Raw genomic sequence first — 16,185 nt, forward strand, 5'->3', positions numbered from 1 at the left:
CTTAAGTGGTTCGGGCATCTAGTATGGATGCTTCAGAGCGTCTCCCTAGAGAGAGGTCCTAGCTGCACGTCCCACTGTGAGGAGACCCCGGGGCAGACCAAGGACCAGATTGGGGGATTACATCTCCACACTGGCCTGTGAACGCCAAGGTTGTTGCTAATGTTGTTCTGGTTAGGGAAGGCTGGAAGTCTCTGCTGGAACTGTTTCCCCTGCGACCCCACTCCGGATAGGCGGCTGAAGATGGATGGACTCTGTTGTCTATTGTATTATAGCAACTAGTCCTTACCCGTTCTGAATATATGAACAGCAAATGATGTTCAGTGTGGGCGTGTGGGTCTGTTGCGCGGAAAAGTGTGTCCCAGTATTAATCTGTGTCCGTCCCAACATGCATTTCACTGGTGACACTGGTGACACGTGATTTGCGGGGAGATGTTTTTTTTTTGTCGCAAATTAATTTAATTAAGATGAATGTTAGAATGTTTGGCGTGTGTAATGCAGGGCCGATTGAGGTTGGAGGACAGGGCTGTGCGGCGCTAGGTTCCGTGAGGCGGTCCGTGCATCGTGGCGTTGTGAGATGGCGCAGAAAGCGAGCAGCTGTCTTGCTCTATGCTAAGGAAGTACTCTGACTGACAGACAGCGACCGAGCGATTTATTATTGTGGAACATGAATCAAACCAATAATAACCTGTAAACCTGTGATGTCACAATAAAGTCACCAACAATTCTCTCTATTTATTCACCTAAACAATCCTTATTAGGAAATGCTAAATATCTATGTGCCGTGTGTATCATAGCCTAACAAATCGGTTAGATGATTGCAACATATGCCATTCAAGATCAATGAAGTTACCAATACCAAGCATGAGTCACTAATAATTATGTCATTTCCTATAGTATGTTGACCTGCATTGTGGTGGACTACTCTATAAATGTGTCACTTGGAACATTAAGTTGTTATAAGACTTACAATATGGCAACTAGATAGGGCAGTCAACTCTTAACCCCCATAAATGTTAGTTAGGCCTTTTCTATGTGGATGATGACTCACTTGCTGAAAACATCACTTTCCGTTTCAGACATGCACTATACCACACACTGGGAAATGTACTAATGTAAACATTGTTTTAAAATGACTGCTTCCATGTGATGTGATGCAGGCACAGCAAAGGGTATGTGTTTGATTGTGTGATTTGCTTCAGTTCTCATTTGCTAGCCTCCTGAGATGCTGAGGAGAGATTAAATCCATTTCCTACCACTGCGATGAGTATTTCCCAGCATCCTTCTGTACAGAAGGGGTGGTGCAGGGCAGGCTAGAGGAGAGGCTAAGCATAGAGAGCATTTGCCCACGGGGAGGGGGGGATGACACATAATATGATCTCATGCAAGCAGGGACATAACCCTGTAAGCGGAGTTCCAGACATGCTAGCCTGCCCATCGCCATGACAACACGTAAATACAACGTTTGGCCATGCAGTGATCAGGCACCTCGCACTGGTGGGAACAGCCACTGTACTGTGACAGCATGATGAAATAAATGGAAGACCAAAGCATGATATAAAAAAATTACACCAGTGTGAACTGAGTGGTGCAACTCCCCCCCGCCCCCCTCTCTCTCTCTGTCTCTCATTAGCAGGCAACAGTGCAGCACTATCTCTCTCTCTCTGTTTCTGGCACAACAGCGCCACTTTTGCCCCTACTGCTACTCATAGTCACACACATAGGTTAGGACATTGCTGTTCCTTGGAGTGGTTGCACCACTCAAAAATAAGATTATTGATAAATGTGTTTTGCAAATAGAATAGTGGATAATGTCATTATAGAATATTAAGCCAGAGATTTGATAGTGATGGACTGGATTTAGGTTCTAGGTTCACTTTAAATGTCTGATATTGGAGCACAAATAAGTCATTGCAAACCACTGTGAGCCGATTTCAATCGTACACATACTCTAGGTTATAAAGCAAAACAGATACATTGGATCTGTTGGCTATGGATGTAGGTTCCAAGTGTCTGCATTTTACAGTATCATAGAACACCAAGCAGACACATTAGTTGGGAACGGCTCCAACCGGATAGCCTACTAATGCACTGAAATAGCCATTAGAGTTTAGTGATTTTCACTGCAGCAGCTTTCAATTGGTTCTTGAGAAACAGTTTACAGCCAAAAGCTTACACTACCGAATTGACGAATTCTAAATTAGCAGGCAACAGTGCAGCACTATCTCTCTCTCTCTCTTTTTCTGGCACAACAGCGCCACTTTTGCCCCTACTGCTACTCATAGTCACACACATAGGTTAACACATAGTCACATAGTCACATAGGTTAACACGGACATTGCTGTTCCTTGGAGTGGTTGCACCACTCAAAAACACACTACAGTTTGACCGTGTGCCTGATGGGAACCTGGCGTGATCTAGTGGTTTAAGGCTGGGTCAGGCTCTATGATTCCCTTGGTGGTTTGAAATGACTGGTATTGACGATATGCAGACCGCGGCCATCTTGCCAGCAAGGTTCTAACTATAGGTGCACCTTCCCATTGACAGCCCATTCAACCAAACAGAAACGTCCTATCTGATTGTATTAAACAACGTAAAACTCACCAACATTGCAGCTGTACGGAAAGCTTGAATTATCCTCAATCTGTAAAGTTTTTGTTTCATAATAATCCACCGTAGACATGTTATGAGCTACTTCCTGTCAATAAATTCTGTGCAGCCTGCAGGTTAAGTGTAGAGTTTGAGAGTGCTCGTTGAATATCACTCAACTGCCCTGCGTACAAACCGTTTTGAATTTGCACATAATGCAGGAGGCAGCAGGAGGTTGCTTCACTAAAAACGAGTGCTTCCAAACTCCAATAATTTATTGACAGGAAATAGCTCATAACATGTCTACAGTTGATTGTTTTGAAACAAAGACTTTACAGATTGAAAGAGGATAATTCAAGCTTTCCGTACAGCTGTAATGTTTGACGTCGTTTAATATAATTAGATAGGACTTTTCTGTTTGGATGAATGGGCTGTCAATGGGATGCACATAGTTAGCACACATTGATGGTCGCGGTCTGAATATCCTCAATTACCATCTAACCCAAACATCCCTATTCTGGGGATAACATTTGGTGAAAATAGCCATCTCCAAGCTTGCATTTTGAACCTGTAGATCGGTTGTTTTAGGAGAAGATATTTAGTGTACTGTACAGCAGGGGTTCTCAATGTTATCAAAAATATTTTTTTACAAATAAATCAAACAAAACAAATTACACACCTGAATATAATTCAACAGAATGAGTGAAATCTGGTCAACTAAGTATGGTTAAGAGAGCACAGAGTTCTAGCTGGTGGGTCAAAAAGTGGCACAAAAAACATTTAAAGAGCCAGAATTGAGGGGCGGGGGCCAGGGGTCACGGGGTGTAGTATAATATGCTTGCAATGTATATTCACTGAAATAGTGACATAATTGTAAACAACAGCAAATAAGTGAAAGAAGTATAAATAGTAACCATTTGGGCAAGACTGGGGTCATCATCAGTATGTCAGTCTTGTCAGAGCCACATCTTGTCAAAGCCACATCGTTCTGCAGTGATTATGGTGTAACTTTCATCATACTCCTGTAAACATTTATTTTATCTAGACTTTTAACCTTGACCCAATCTCCTTAAAAAGTGCTATTGAATGCTTCATGGATATTGACTTTACCTTTAGGATATAATTTTAAAATCAAATAGAGCTTAGGTTCTCTCATGGCTGATCGGGGATGCACAGCTTCACTAACAGACAGGAAATACATTGCAGTAGGATGGTAAAGTGAGCCAGCCTTAAAAATACAATTACACTTACAGTGTATCTCAGAGAAAAGACTAAACAAAATAAAAAACATTATGTAACCACCATCCAACTTTGATGATAGCACACAAACAATATATGGCCTGGGACTTGGATGCAGCTCACGGACATTGTAAAATCCTGTACATTTGTCCATTTCATTTGTAACTCAGATCGTGAACATTTGTACAGAGTTAAACTAAACGAACGCTGAGGATTTTATGGCGTTGACACAAAGTGTCTTTTGTACAGTAACAGACAAGCTCCATAGAGAGTGTGCGGTGTGTGTGTGTGTGTGGGGGGGGGGGGGGGCCCAATGGGCCATTTGAATGTGATGAGTGGGCTGTCGTGTCGACATACAGCCAGAGGGGTTGGGCTGGGCACGGCCCAGGAGCATGGACAAAGACGGTGACTGTGCACAAAACACAATGCTGTCTGCTAGCAGCTCCTCATTGCTTTTGATAATCAAGTATGTAAAGGTCAGTTTTGGCAATAATTATGCCTTTCTTCCGGTATTCCCAGATACAACGTTACTTGCAGTGACGGACGTTTTATCATACACACAGACCGTCATGAGTTGATAGCAGGGAGAAACTCAACACAGAACCGACCACACCCTTCATAGAGGGAAAGAAAAAATATACAAATGATGAGACCATTCTGGCATCCAGAAGATTAGATATTAAACACCTCCTTTGACAGAGGTCAAAGAGCTATGTAATATTCTATAATGTTCTCTTGTATTCCACCCGGGAACTGAGCTTTATTACTTAATTAATTTTCAGAATATAAAGATATTTGTGGTGTGCGTTCTGTTTACTGGGAGAATTGCAGGCTACAATTTTCTTACAGCTCCGCAACTTTTATGTCCTATGGGCCCGCTACGAGGGATAAGAATCCGGATCTCCCGCGTGAGACCAGCCATCTACTGCTCAGTCAAGAGGCATTCCGAGGGAGATATTTTACTTATGAGCTTGACGCAGTAATACAGTACTTGTTCATCAGTATCATCACCTGACATCGGGATTTAAATGTATCAATGGAAGAGAACTGAGAAGGGAGACGACCTCCAATCACTGCAAGTGATATTACAATACTCTAGTATAAAGATTCTCAGTTGTTTCTCTTTAAGCCCTGTTACCTACATTCGTCCATTCACAATATACTTATATTCCATAAATATTTTCAGTATTGTACGTGTACGTACATTTTAATGTGACATCTTCAAACATAAAGGGTTAAATTTGAAATGGTAGAGGACGTAACTGCAGTGAAACGTCTAATGTAATGTAATGTAATGTAACCCCAATAATAATAAATCTTGAGCTTTCTTAATGAAAGTGGGTGATCTATTGTTTGGATCACTGTAAATGGATTTTGTAATTCTACCTTAGTTTGCCGAAATAAAAACATTAGCTGGAACACAGGATCCCATAACCAGCCCAGTACTGTCCAGTACCACCCACTTATTGTATGTTTCAAAGAAACCATGGTTGCAACCCAGTCTTCAAATCTCTTTTGTACAGCCTGGATTTCATTTCAGCACCAACCCAAGGCAAACCCTTGTAAAGTGTATTATTAACTCCAATGCCCAATTATCCCTGCGTTCTTAGCGATACTCCTGTAAATAGTGTAAGGACAATACAGCTAGTAGCAGGTATACCAGTAGCCTAATAACCAACAAACACATTTGTCTTTTTCATATACAGCACTTGTTGTTCCAGTGGGACAAAACCAAGCCATTGACACCGGTTTGTACAAAATTAAAGAATACATGGTTGTTGTTAACCACTTTCACCCTGGGCATGTAATTATAGGCGAAACATTTTAAATTTTAACATTTAAGATTTAAGAATGTTTCAAAGCATGTTGCAATGTGACACGTGAGCTTAATGTATAAATAAAATAGGGCTTAAGTAATTCATGGGGAAAACGCAGTCACACAAACTGACACAACACAAATTCTACAGTGGTCTCAAAATGAAGGCATAAATCAAGGCCAGAACTGAACTAAAACAAGCACACCAGCCAGTGCAGCTCTCGCTTTGCCTATACACTGACACCACGGCGCGTAAACAGCGCCTCAAACTGTGACTCCGCCCACAACCGAGGGAAGTTGTGATTTGCGCTCGTTCACTGCAATGCAATTTGCGGCATTTTCAAAACAATATTGAGCAGAGTAGCGATTATCAAACGTATTTGCAATGCCATACGTTGAAAGATCTGTTGCCCGTGGACAAGGCACGCTACCTCCGCAAGTTAGATAGCATCGGCATAGATGTTTGTCCGTATGTGATTAAGGATTGGACCAAACAGACTAAAACCGGATGTGACGTTTTTGGGCGTTCCTGTCTAGCGTGGTGTCAGTGTATAGGTTCCAGGTCTCTATAAACTATGTAACTTTGCCACTCACTTTGACTTTATGCATGTCTCTCACTGGTATCACATGGATAAAAGCTTATATTAAGAGACTGATTGATCACACAAACGAAAATAAACATGCATAGTACTGTATTTGAACAATGCTTGTCCAAGTTTGGCTGTGACGACAACTAACAAAATCACACGTGGACTGTTTTGGCCATTGGGAGGCCATAGACCCCCCAAAAAATCCAGGACTCTCTGAAACTGGGAAAACTGGTCTCTACTCTTTAAGGCACTACTTGAGGATGCAACATTGTACCCGTTTTGTGTAGCCCCTGTGTATCAGCATTATGATGTTTTTCGTAATATATTGCTCACTCTATTTCTTCTTATGTAAAATTGTGTTGTTGTTGTATGTTGTGATCATGTTGTACTCAGGGTGTCCTTGCAAAAGAGAGCATGCTCTCAATGTTCTTCCGTGATTAAATAAAAGGTCAATAAAAAAAATATATAAAAATAGATGGCTAGAGACTTGAGGCTGGCTGGTAAACAGAGGGCCCCAGTCTGTGTGTCCCTGAGCAAGACATATTCAAAGATTTATGCCGCATTTTTACGATTTTAAAAATAGCAGACCTACAAGCTCGTAGCGCGCCACTCGGTGGCACGCTATGAGCTTGTAGATCTGCTATTTTTCAATAGCTAAAGTATAACATAAGGCTTAGTTAAAACACCAAAAGGGGTTCCCGCCCAGAATGGGTTAACAGCAACCACTAACAACTCCCCAGGTGCTTCCCCCGAGACGCCTTTTGCTCCTGTTACTTAGGATGGGTTAAAATGGAGAGGACTCATTCTGTATTTGCAAATATACACTGACAAATAACTGTTGCCCTCCATGAGGCGGTTTAGAGTAGAGAGAATTTGAGAAAAACAGACTAAAGAACTCTTTTCTTCATCAGTCTGTCCTGCTTTTAAACCAAAATCGTTAAACCAGAGGATATGTTATGTTCTAGTTCTTTTCTGTTTCTGTGATTTTTGTCCTGTAATGTCTATCGTTTGGTCTTGCAATATATTGTGTCTATGTCTTGTGAATGGTGACGTCATGGACGCAAAACAAATTTCAGTGCAAGCTGAATAAAGTTGTATCGTATCGTAAATACTCCAAAGGAGTGGGGACTAAATTATGAATTATTGTCAGCTATTGACTATTGTCAGCTCAATAGCGCATTTATGAGAGTTTGATATAGGAAAAGGACATAATTGTATCCTAAATAATGTGGATAATAAAATGCCAAGATAAGATGTTTACTGAACTAATATAAAACAAGATGCAAGTACTGCACTGTGACTACAGCAATACAAACCAAAAGTAAAAATCACACCCATGTGAAGTAAGTGGTGCAACTCCGTGCGGGGGTCCCGGGGGGGGGGGGGTCCAGACCCACAGGAACGTACCCCGGGTGCCGGCCCGATTCTGGCGAGCCGCCCCGCGTCCGAAACGGTTGAGAAATGACAGAGTAACCGTGTGGGGGTCCCTCTAATGTACCCTCTACTGTACTGTACTGTACTGTACTGGCACACCTGAAATCACCATATATACAGTTAATATGTGCGTGTGTGTTTGTGTGTGTGTTAGGTTGCGCACAGGTGGTGAAAAACAACCATGCTGTTTTCGTGCTCATACCCAGCCAGCCAGCCAGCTACCCAGCTACCCACCCACACACATAATCACTTAAGGAAGTGGTTTGCACCACTTAAAAATAAAATCAAGTTAAAGACAGAGTTGAAACTCAGGCAAGCTGGTTGATTGCCGAGCATGCTGCAACAACTTGTGTTGAATTAAATGCACTTTATAGGAAAGGATGTAATCCAGTGAAATCCACACAAATCCACAAAACATACATACAACACCTGAAAAATTGCAACACAGCACAAACACAGCACAAGTTAAGTATTTAAGTAAATGTTGTGTCAAAATGTGTATTGTTATTATTTAAGCTTTCTTTTTTTTTGAAGCAGTGGAAAGCACCAAAGATAAGCCAGCTCATTGTCTACATAGGCCAAAGGCCTGAAGACAACAGTCACAGATTCCAAATCATGCTACATCATATGATTCATTCGAAGCACTTAAGCCCAGCCACAGCTGACTGCCTGTGTTGGCTGTAATACAGAACAGCTGAAGGACCTCCACACTCACTAAATATAACATGTCATTCAGGTCATATACATCTTTTTGTTTCGTTATTCTCTTAAACACAGGGGAAAAGGAAGAAATCTGAACGCTAAAAAATCATGGCTGTCATGCTTCGATCGGGTTCAACAATGTTCATATATATACGGTAGGCGTCCTGGGATGCATGTCTGTGTGTACGATTATGTCAGACAGCAGCTGAGAGAATGCCTTCCTGTAACACACATTCTGAACTTCCAAGCTGAGATTTCCTGTCACTATTGAGATGAATGGAAAGAACAGAATCTAACAGTATGTGACCTCATATCATCTACACTCTACAGCGCTGACTGCCAATCATTGGACCAATGAAAATCCTCCTGTGTGTCTTTAGATTAGTCTCTACTGTCACCCACCACACAGACTGGTTCAACAACAAGTAAAACATTGAGACATCAACTCTTCTGAACTAATAATCACTTGGTATAGTTAAAGATATAGCCTACTAATAGAATAATATGTTTGAATACAATGGGATGCTCAGACCATTGACTGTTAAAATATAGATTCTAGATTCAGACAGAATCTTCTTGATTTGAACCATACCACTTTAGGCAATTATGATACAGTCTTATCACACGTGTTGATCTATTGATTGAACTGTTTCCAAAATATATTTCAAGCTCAGGTTTTCGAAATGTGAGAAATCAAATATAAACATGTAACATATTCAACTGTTAAAGAAGCGTTTGACTGTCATTATATCCTACCAAATAGAGTAAATATGATGTCATGCTAAAGACATTTAGACTTTCCTAGATAAGGACAGATAGAGAGCTATATGACCAGGCAGAGAGAGGGGCTTAATAATACAGACCGTTATTGTGCCCCCGGCTTGAAATCAGGAAATTATACTAACTTCATCGTCTAATCACGAATGACAGCAACAATAGATGCTTTAATACACACACGTGTTTTATCCTACTCCTACCTTTATATTTTTCCAGAACATCCTCATACGCTTGGAGATATTCCTTTTCGTCTGCGATCATATAAGCCAGTGGCGTGGAGTGACCGCTGCTGTGAGCCATTACTGGGGCTCCATATAACTGGACACGCACCAGTCCAGTCCACACTCCACAGTGGCCCCGGTCAGTCAGTGTGCGCTTGGCTTGGCCGGGGAGTGGGGAGTGACACCAAGATAGTGCATGGTCGCTCGGCGCTGTTGTTCCTCTGAAAGGAGACGCCCCTATAAACCCTCCCTAACCGAGTCTCGTCCAATAAAGACAGACTTCTCTCAGCCTTGATTTTATACTTCGTATCGTCGCACGGCGGCGCCGCTCGCCGAAAATACCAGCAGATCTACAAGCTCTCGGCGCGTCGCGTCCGCCACGTGTTGTGAGCTTGTATATCTGAGGGAGCGACGCCGTCGTACGACGAGCTAGAGCCGGGCATTCCCATCCTCTCTCTCTGGCTCCCACGCCCGGCGGGGAGTGACGCAACTGTATAGCCTAACTGGACTGGATTGGACATAAATAAGACATGATATTCCGGACCATGTGTCTTTCTTTGTGTCACTCACTCACTCCACAGCATGAATGAACACATCCCTGTGCTATTCTATTTCAACCATTCTTATTGTGTGACAGTGCACAAAAATGATATTTCAAGACGTCACGTGACCTGGTGCTCAGACATATGCAGGCTTGCCACTTGCCAGGCTACGCCCGTGAACCCACACTGACTCCAGTCCACCAGTGCGGCTGAGTCCACACGTCCACTGACTGACTGTGTTTGTCTGTCTGGTGCTAAAATGCAACAACCGCTGAGCTGACACACTGTTGCATGCCATGTTTACACCACAAAGTAGACACACACGTGTGACACGTGCCAGAAAGATCGCCGCGTTTAGTGAATGTATTCGTTTGTTTGACATTGACAGCTAGCCAAATCAGCCACAGCCACATCAGTGTCAACGTGTATCTAATGGGTTGTGTCATTTTCGGCCTAACAGAAAGTATCAAAACTTTACAATAATTCCATTTAAAAAAAAGGAAAAAAAATATTGTTAAATATTTACATTTAGCTTAACATGAGCGTCTGATCAGTTAAGACAATCAACAATTAAGAGTCCACGGAGTCTTAATTCAACTGATATATTACTGATAAATCCTAACTGGGAAAACCTCAATTATTACCCAGCAGAATATGAATGTCTTTTGGTAGATGATGTTTAGGCTCAGAATCAGATTAGCTCATACAGAACAGTTACACAACACGTATAGCCAGCCTACATGCCTGTGCTATTTCACCTCCCTGGGAGGTTCAACGCTCACCTGCGATCCTGAGCACGGCTCTCTCAGCCGGATCCAACACAGATCCTCCCTGGATCTTTCGCTTTGAGCGCTCGTGTCTCGGAAGGTTCCACGGCAACGTGTCCCCGGGTGCCGGCGACAGAGTTCCAGATTTAACGCTACAATCATCATCGTCTGAGAAATCCGCCGATGAAGACATGGAACAGTGAAGGGAAGGGTTCCCTGAGCTGGAGCTCTGGCAGACAATGGAAGGGGGGGGGGGGACAAAACAAAACAACGCTTGTCTTTGGTTTCGCAAACAAATGAATTGTGATAAATTATACAACGTAGTCAGAGGAAATAATTTCTCACCATCGCAGCTACAAATTAATGAGCAGAATATGCCCGTTCAGGTGCTGTAAGGGAGCTTCGTGACATAAACCACCAGCTCGCAGCGATCCATGATAACAATAAAGCAATTGAGCGAGCGAGATGCAATGTGAAATCAATCGCAGCCTATCTAGCTCCCCCGCCAGGTGAAAAACAAGACTTACCGTTGTGTACATTGAGACCTGTCGGATGGGGAAATGTCCTTTATTAGCTTGTCATTAGCTTCCCACAAACAAACATCTGCATGTCACTTAAAATCAGCGCCACGCCCTTGAAAGGGATGCGATCGATGACCATGAGTTCATCCCTGAACCAGAATGATGTCAGTCAGTCAGTCTGAGTCAGTTCAGACAGCAGAACAGAGAGCTGAGCCGAGCGCATAGCAGCCTGCTGTTACCAAGTGATGGGAGCAGTCTGGATGTGAGTGTGCGCGCGTCGTCATATTCCAGCCCAGGAAGAGAGTCAACAACAGCAGTTGCTTCAGCAACTACAGCGCCATCCCTCCCTGAGATGATGTTTTGTGCTTGTTAAACCTACCTCAAAGGCAGGAAAATGTCTGCCTGGATTGTGCCTTTTGTCTTACAAGCCAGTAAAATCATCAGTTCAATTTCTTTTTTTCCACATATACACCTCTCAGTTTCAAATGAATATACAAAATAAATAATCTACATTCCTAGCCTATTAGCCTATTATGGTGCTGTGATTTTTTTTTTTATAGTATTAAATAGCTCTGTATTCCCATAATGATCATTGGTATAACAGGGGTATGTATATGTATCCCTGTCTCCCCAGCTCTTGGCAAAACAGAAAATACATATTTTTGGGTCTGATACCAATTCCATCGAGCAAGAGAGAATTCATACAGAATATGGGATAAACAAATTGAAAGTGATGAAACAATTGAACAAGCATACAAAACTGGAAATGGAAAACAAGCTGATAAAATATCTTTGTGGGGTTCTCTGTTCTGATTGGATGACATTTGTTACCCACCTGGAAATGTAGTTTCTATACTGGAGAGAGCTGGAGAGCTTTAACTTAAATTACAGTATTGCTGTATGGGGCCGAGACATGGACCCTCACAGTACAACAGGAAAAAGCCCTGGATGGAGTCTACACAAGAATGCTACGAATGGCACTAGGTGTCACATGGACGGACCGCATCAGAAATGTGGACCTCTATGGGGACCTACCACGCGTCACGGACAAAGTCAGAGAGAGAAGGATGAGGCTGGCAGGGCACTGCGTCAGGCACCCAGAACTTGAGGCAAGTAAATTGACCCTATGGGAGCCAACCCAGGGCAAAGCCAGGAGGGGGAAGAAGCGTACCACCTATGTAGACGTGCATAGGTGGCGGCGCGACAGCTTGGCTGACAACACTGCAGAGCTCAAGAACCTGATGTTGGATAGGAATTTGTGGAGGGCAGCGATCCAGGAATCCCGAGTTGGTGTTGGCTAGACCTAACTAACTAACTAACTAACTAACTAACTTAGATTCAAATAAAATATCACTTTTAATCCTATACAGGGCTGATGGATGTTTGTTGTATTATTGTTGCTCTGTGATGTTTTGTCAGGTTGAGAGTCTTATTTAAAATGTTGCAAACAATAGTCTTATCCTTGAGGAAATGAGTCAGCTCTGTCATCATCGTCTGCTGCACCTTGATACATTTGAGATTGAGCAACTCAACATAACACGCCACTGCAATGTGTTGACACAACCTGAGGGAGTGGGAAGGGGTGGTGTGTACCTGTATAATGCCAATAGCATTTGGTTTAATTTGCTTATAGTTACAAAGCAGTAGTTTCCCATGGTCCTGGAAAGTTAATTCCTCGTTTATGAATACGAACATGTCCTTTTATAGGGAACAAAACAATGGATTTCTTGACATCATAAAGTCTAGATAAGTCTATAGGGTTGCTAGACTTCTGTGTGGAGAGAAGATTAACCTTATGGATTCTTTGACAGTATATACACAAGGTGGGTTTTTACAGGAGTGGAAGCACATCTTTAACCCATAATTCTTACCCACAATAATGAAAGAATAATGGATGTAATCTACACATTTTGGAGAGATGACAATGAATTATAATATGATAATATGATGAAATGCTTAAAATAAAACTGACTTGCTCTTTGCACACTTCAAGATTTGTAAAGTAAATTAATACAACCCGACCATACAGAAACACATTTCTAAATATTCAAACCATGAGGTGCATGTCCTGACCTAAATGTCTACATAATATGTGGGAAAAGGTCCTAGTCTCTCAAAACAACACTTGAATACTCATGTAAAAACTCACGTTCTAACTAACTAACTAATTAACTAACTAATGATAGTTAGCAATAGCCTATTATATTGCTGTTTTTTTTTGTTTTTGTTTTTTAAACACAACAAAATGTGTGGTTTCTAAAACAGATTAAAATCATAATTAATATGTAGCATTTTACATTCGGGCTGAACCTATAGGGGCGCCATCCTATGACACCCAATGTTATGCCAAAAGGAATAGTGCATCACATGAAACTATTGCAAACATTCCAAACGGCAGGTGTTGTGGCATTGCACATTGCTCTTTTACCCACCTGCTGCTATACTGTTTCAGTGAAGTGAGTTATTCTTGACAACCTAAAAAAATGGGTGCTTCTAAGCAAGTCTGCATTTGAGCTGCTTCACACATTAAACAATTACAATTCTAAGTCAAATCTATAAGGTGACATGCATATATGTCTAGTCTATTATTGGCCAGCTGTGACACTGACACATGAGGGAATACCTACAGGCTTGCGTGTGGGGGTGACTTGTACAGACTGATAAAATTCTGGAAGCACTCTCTTCTTTACTTTGCGTTTCCGAACTGACGATGACGATTCTGGGTCACTTTCAGGAACTTCAACCAGATTTGGCTTTTCCTCTGCAATTCGAGAGCGTGCAGCGCTCCTTCTGGTGTGGCGCGGACTATGCCTGAAGCCCTGGAAAACATGGTCATGGTTAAACAAACACCACATTTGTTTAGACCAGTGGTTCCCAAACCTTTTCATGTCAAGGACCCCCAAATTGACACTAATTAGCCCGCAGACCCCCATTTGAAAAGGTATGCCAGGGACCCCCATAAGAGAAGACTTGTATGGCTCTAGCAGTGATTCTCAACCTGTTTAACCCCCAGGTTTGACATGCATTTGTCTACGGACCCCCATTTAATGACATTTCTATCTCAATTTATATTGTAAAATCAATGTTAATTTAACTCTGAGAGTGTACAAATGGAACTAAATGGACCCGTTAGGGTTCATTTGGTTCCATTTGTACACTCTCTGAGTTACAGACCCATAAGGGTCAATTTGGTTCCAAACTATCATTTAGCTGGACTCCCTCAAGACCCCACTTTGGGAACCACTGGTTTAGACATCCAGCAAGGATGTGTCAAAAATATAGTTTAGGTTAGTTTTGAGAAAAAGAAAGCAACATTGTAGAGTGCTATACCTACAATTAACTCCGGATAATTATATCTATTTGAAAAGTGACTTAAACCAGCGTAAACCAGTTCATCTTCAACAGTGATTTAGCACTGGGGTGTCATATGTCCTTATAGTAAGAAATAAACGTAGGTGTACAAAACAGGCAAGCAACACTTGTGTATGATACAAAGTGCTGGTTGCCTGTTTTTTTGTACACCTAAGTTTCTTTTTGTATGGTCAAAAATAATTAATATACAATAGTCTGCATGGCTCACCAATGCCCCATGAAACCCTACGAGAAGCAGAACAGTGTGGGACCAACTATGTATGCCCCCAGCCGGGCTCCGACGCCCACACCTATAAGACAAGCTGAGTGGGTGAAGGATGACATGACCGGCGAGGAGGAATTGCAGTAGGCATTTCCACTATTCCTCCACCGATCACATGGGAAAGCAATATGGTAGCTAAGGGGCCACCGCCGCCCACCAGGACCTGTGGTGTGTCCATGATGCCTCTCCCCAGCCATTGTCACCGTTAACAGAAGGGTGGCACAGTGAGGCCACCTTCCCCTCCCACTGAACACAGTCTTGGTGTATTGGCAAATCTCAAGGGATATACTTAAACTTCAACCTAAATGGCACCATTGTGCCAAGCCCTTGTTCATATGGGAGCTTCTCTCTCCTTGGTCCAACCAGGGAACCTAAATGATACCCATAACTCCCTGCCCCTGGTTTGGTGACTGACAAGGAAACAAATTAGAACTGTGACTGGGGAGATGAAATGTTTCCTCTACTCAACTCAACTCAACTCAACTTTATTTATAGAGCACATTTCAAACAACCACAGCTGCCACAAAGTGCTGTACAGTGCATAGGTAATAAAAACAGTAGCTAGAAACACAGTATACAATGACAACACACAGAACAAGAAAAACTGGGGGGGGGGTCAGCACAGGGTCAGTGGTCTCATGCTATGTTAAAAGCCAAAGAATAAAAGTGTGTTTTAAGAGAGGTTTTAAAAATGGCCAAAGAAGGGGCTTTCCTAATCTGCAGGGGAAGGTCGTTCCAGAGCTTGGGGGCCGCGACCGAAAAAGCTCTGTCCCCTCTAAGCTTCCGCTTCGCCCTCGGAACCTCCAGCAGCATCTGGTCAGCTGACCTGAGGGAGCGGGCAGGAGAGTAGGGGTGGAGGAGCTCAGAGAGGTATGGAGGGGCGAGACCACTTAATGATTTAAAGGTAAAAAGCAGAACCTTGAACTGGATTCTAAAGTGCACGGGCAGCCAGTGGAGAGAGGCGAGAATGGGAGTTATATGCTCTCTCTTGCGCGTGCCAGTTAGAAGACGGGCAGCAGCATTCTGTATTAACTGGAGGCGTGCAAGGGAAGATTGACTGGCTCCAAGATAGAGGGCGTTACAGTAATCCAGCCGAGAAGTAATAAATGCATGGATTACTGTCTCAAAGTGCTGTGTGGTTAAAAAGGGTTTTACTTTGGCCAGCTGTCTCAAGTGAAAAAAGCTAGATAGCTGTGGACAATAAGAACCTGCACCATGTGGCTAGCTGACATTCAAGCTGCATGGTTGCATTGGTTTGGACCTCAATCACTGGTGGTGAGCCTGTACCCCGCAGTGATCACCTATCTGGTTTTAGAAACAATAGCCCTTTAGTGTTGCAATGGGGGAAAGCTAACA

At 42.6% G+C, this 16,185-nt stretch overlaps 1 protein-coding gene across 17 annotated transcripts in view; it reads right to left on the bottom strand.

Moving 5' to 3' along the window:
- Window positions 1–11,372, bottom strand: part of dst (dystonin) — a 155,304-nt gene extending 143,932 nt beyond the window's left edge. For 9 of the 17 annotated variants that reach the window (XM_079513097.1, XM_079513095.1, XM_079513098.1 and 6 more), the window contains exons 1-2: window positions 11,202–11,371; window positions 10,690–10,903 (exon numbers count right to left, since the gene is read on the bottom strand). In XM_079513097.1, the coding sequence (XP_079369223.1) occupies window positions 10,690–10,903; window positions 11,202–11,213 (226 nt within the window). In that variant the 5' untranslated portion in view covers window positions 11,214–11,371. Of the gene's footprint in view, window positions 1–9,344; window positions 9,525–10,689; window positions 10,904–11,201 lie in introns of those variants that run through there. The other 8 variants (XM_079513094.1, XM_079513088.1, XM_079513102.1 and 5 more) reach the window with 6 other exon arrangements.
- Window positions 11,373–16,185: the final 4,813 nt, after the last annotated feature.

Source organism: Electrona antarctica (genome assembly GCF_951216825.1).
Source record: "Electrona antarctica genome assembly, chromosome: 10".
NCBI lineage: Eukaryota > Metazoa > Chordata > Actinopteri > Myctophiformes > Myctophidae > Electrona > Electrona antarctica.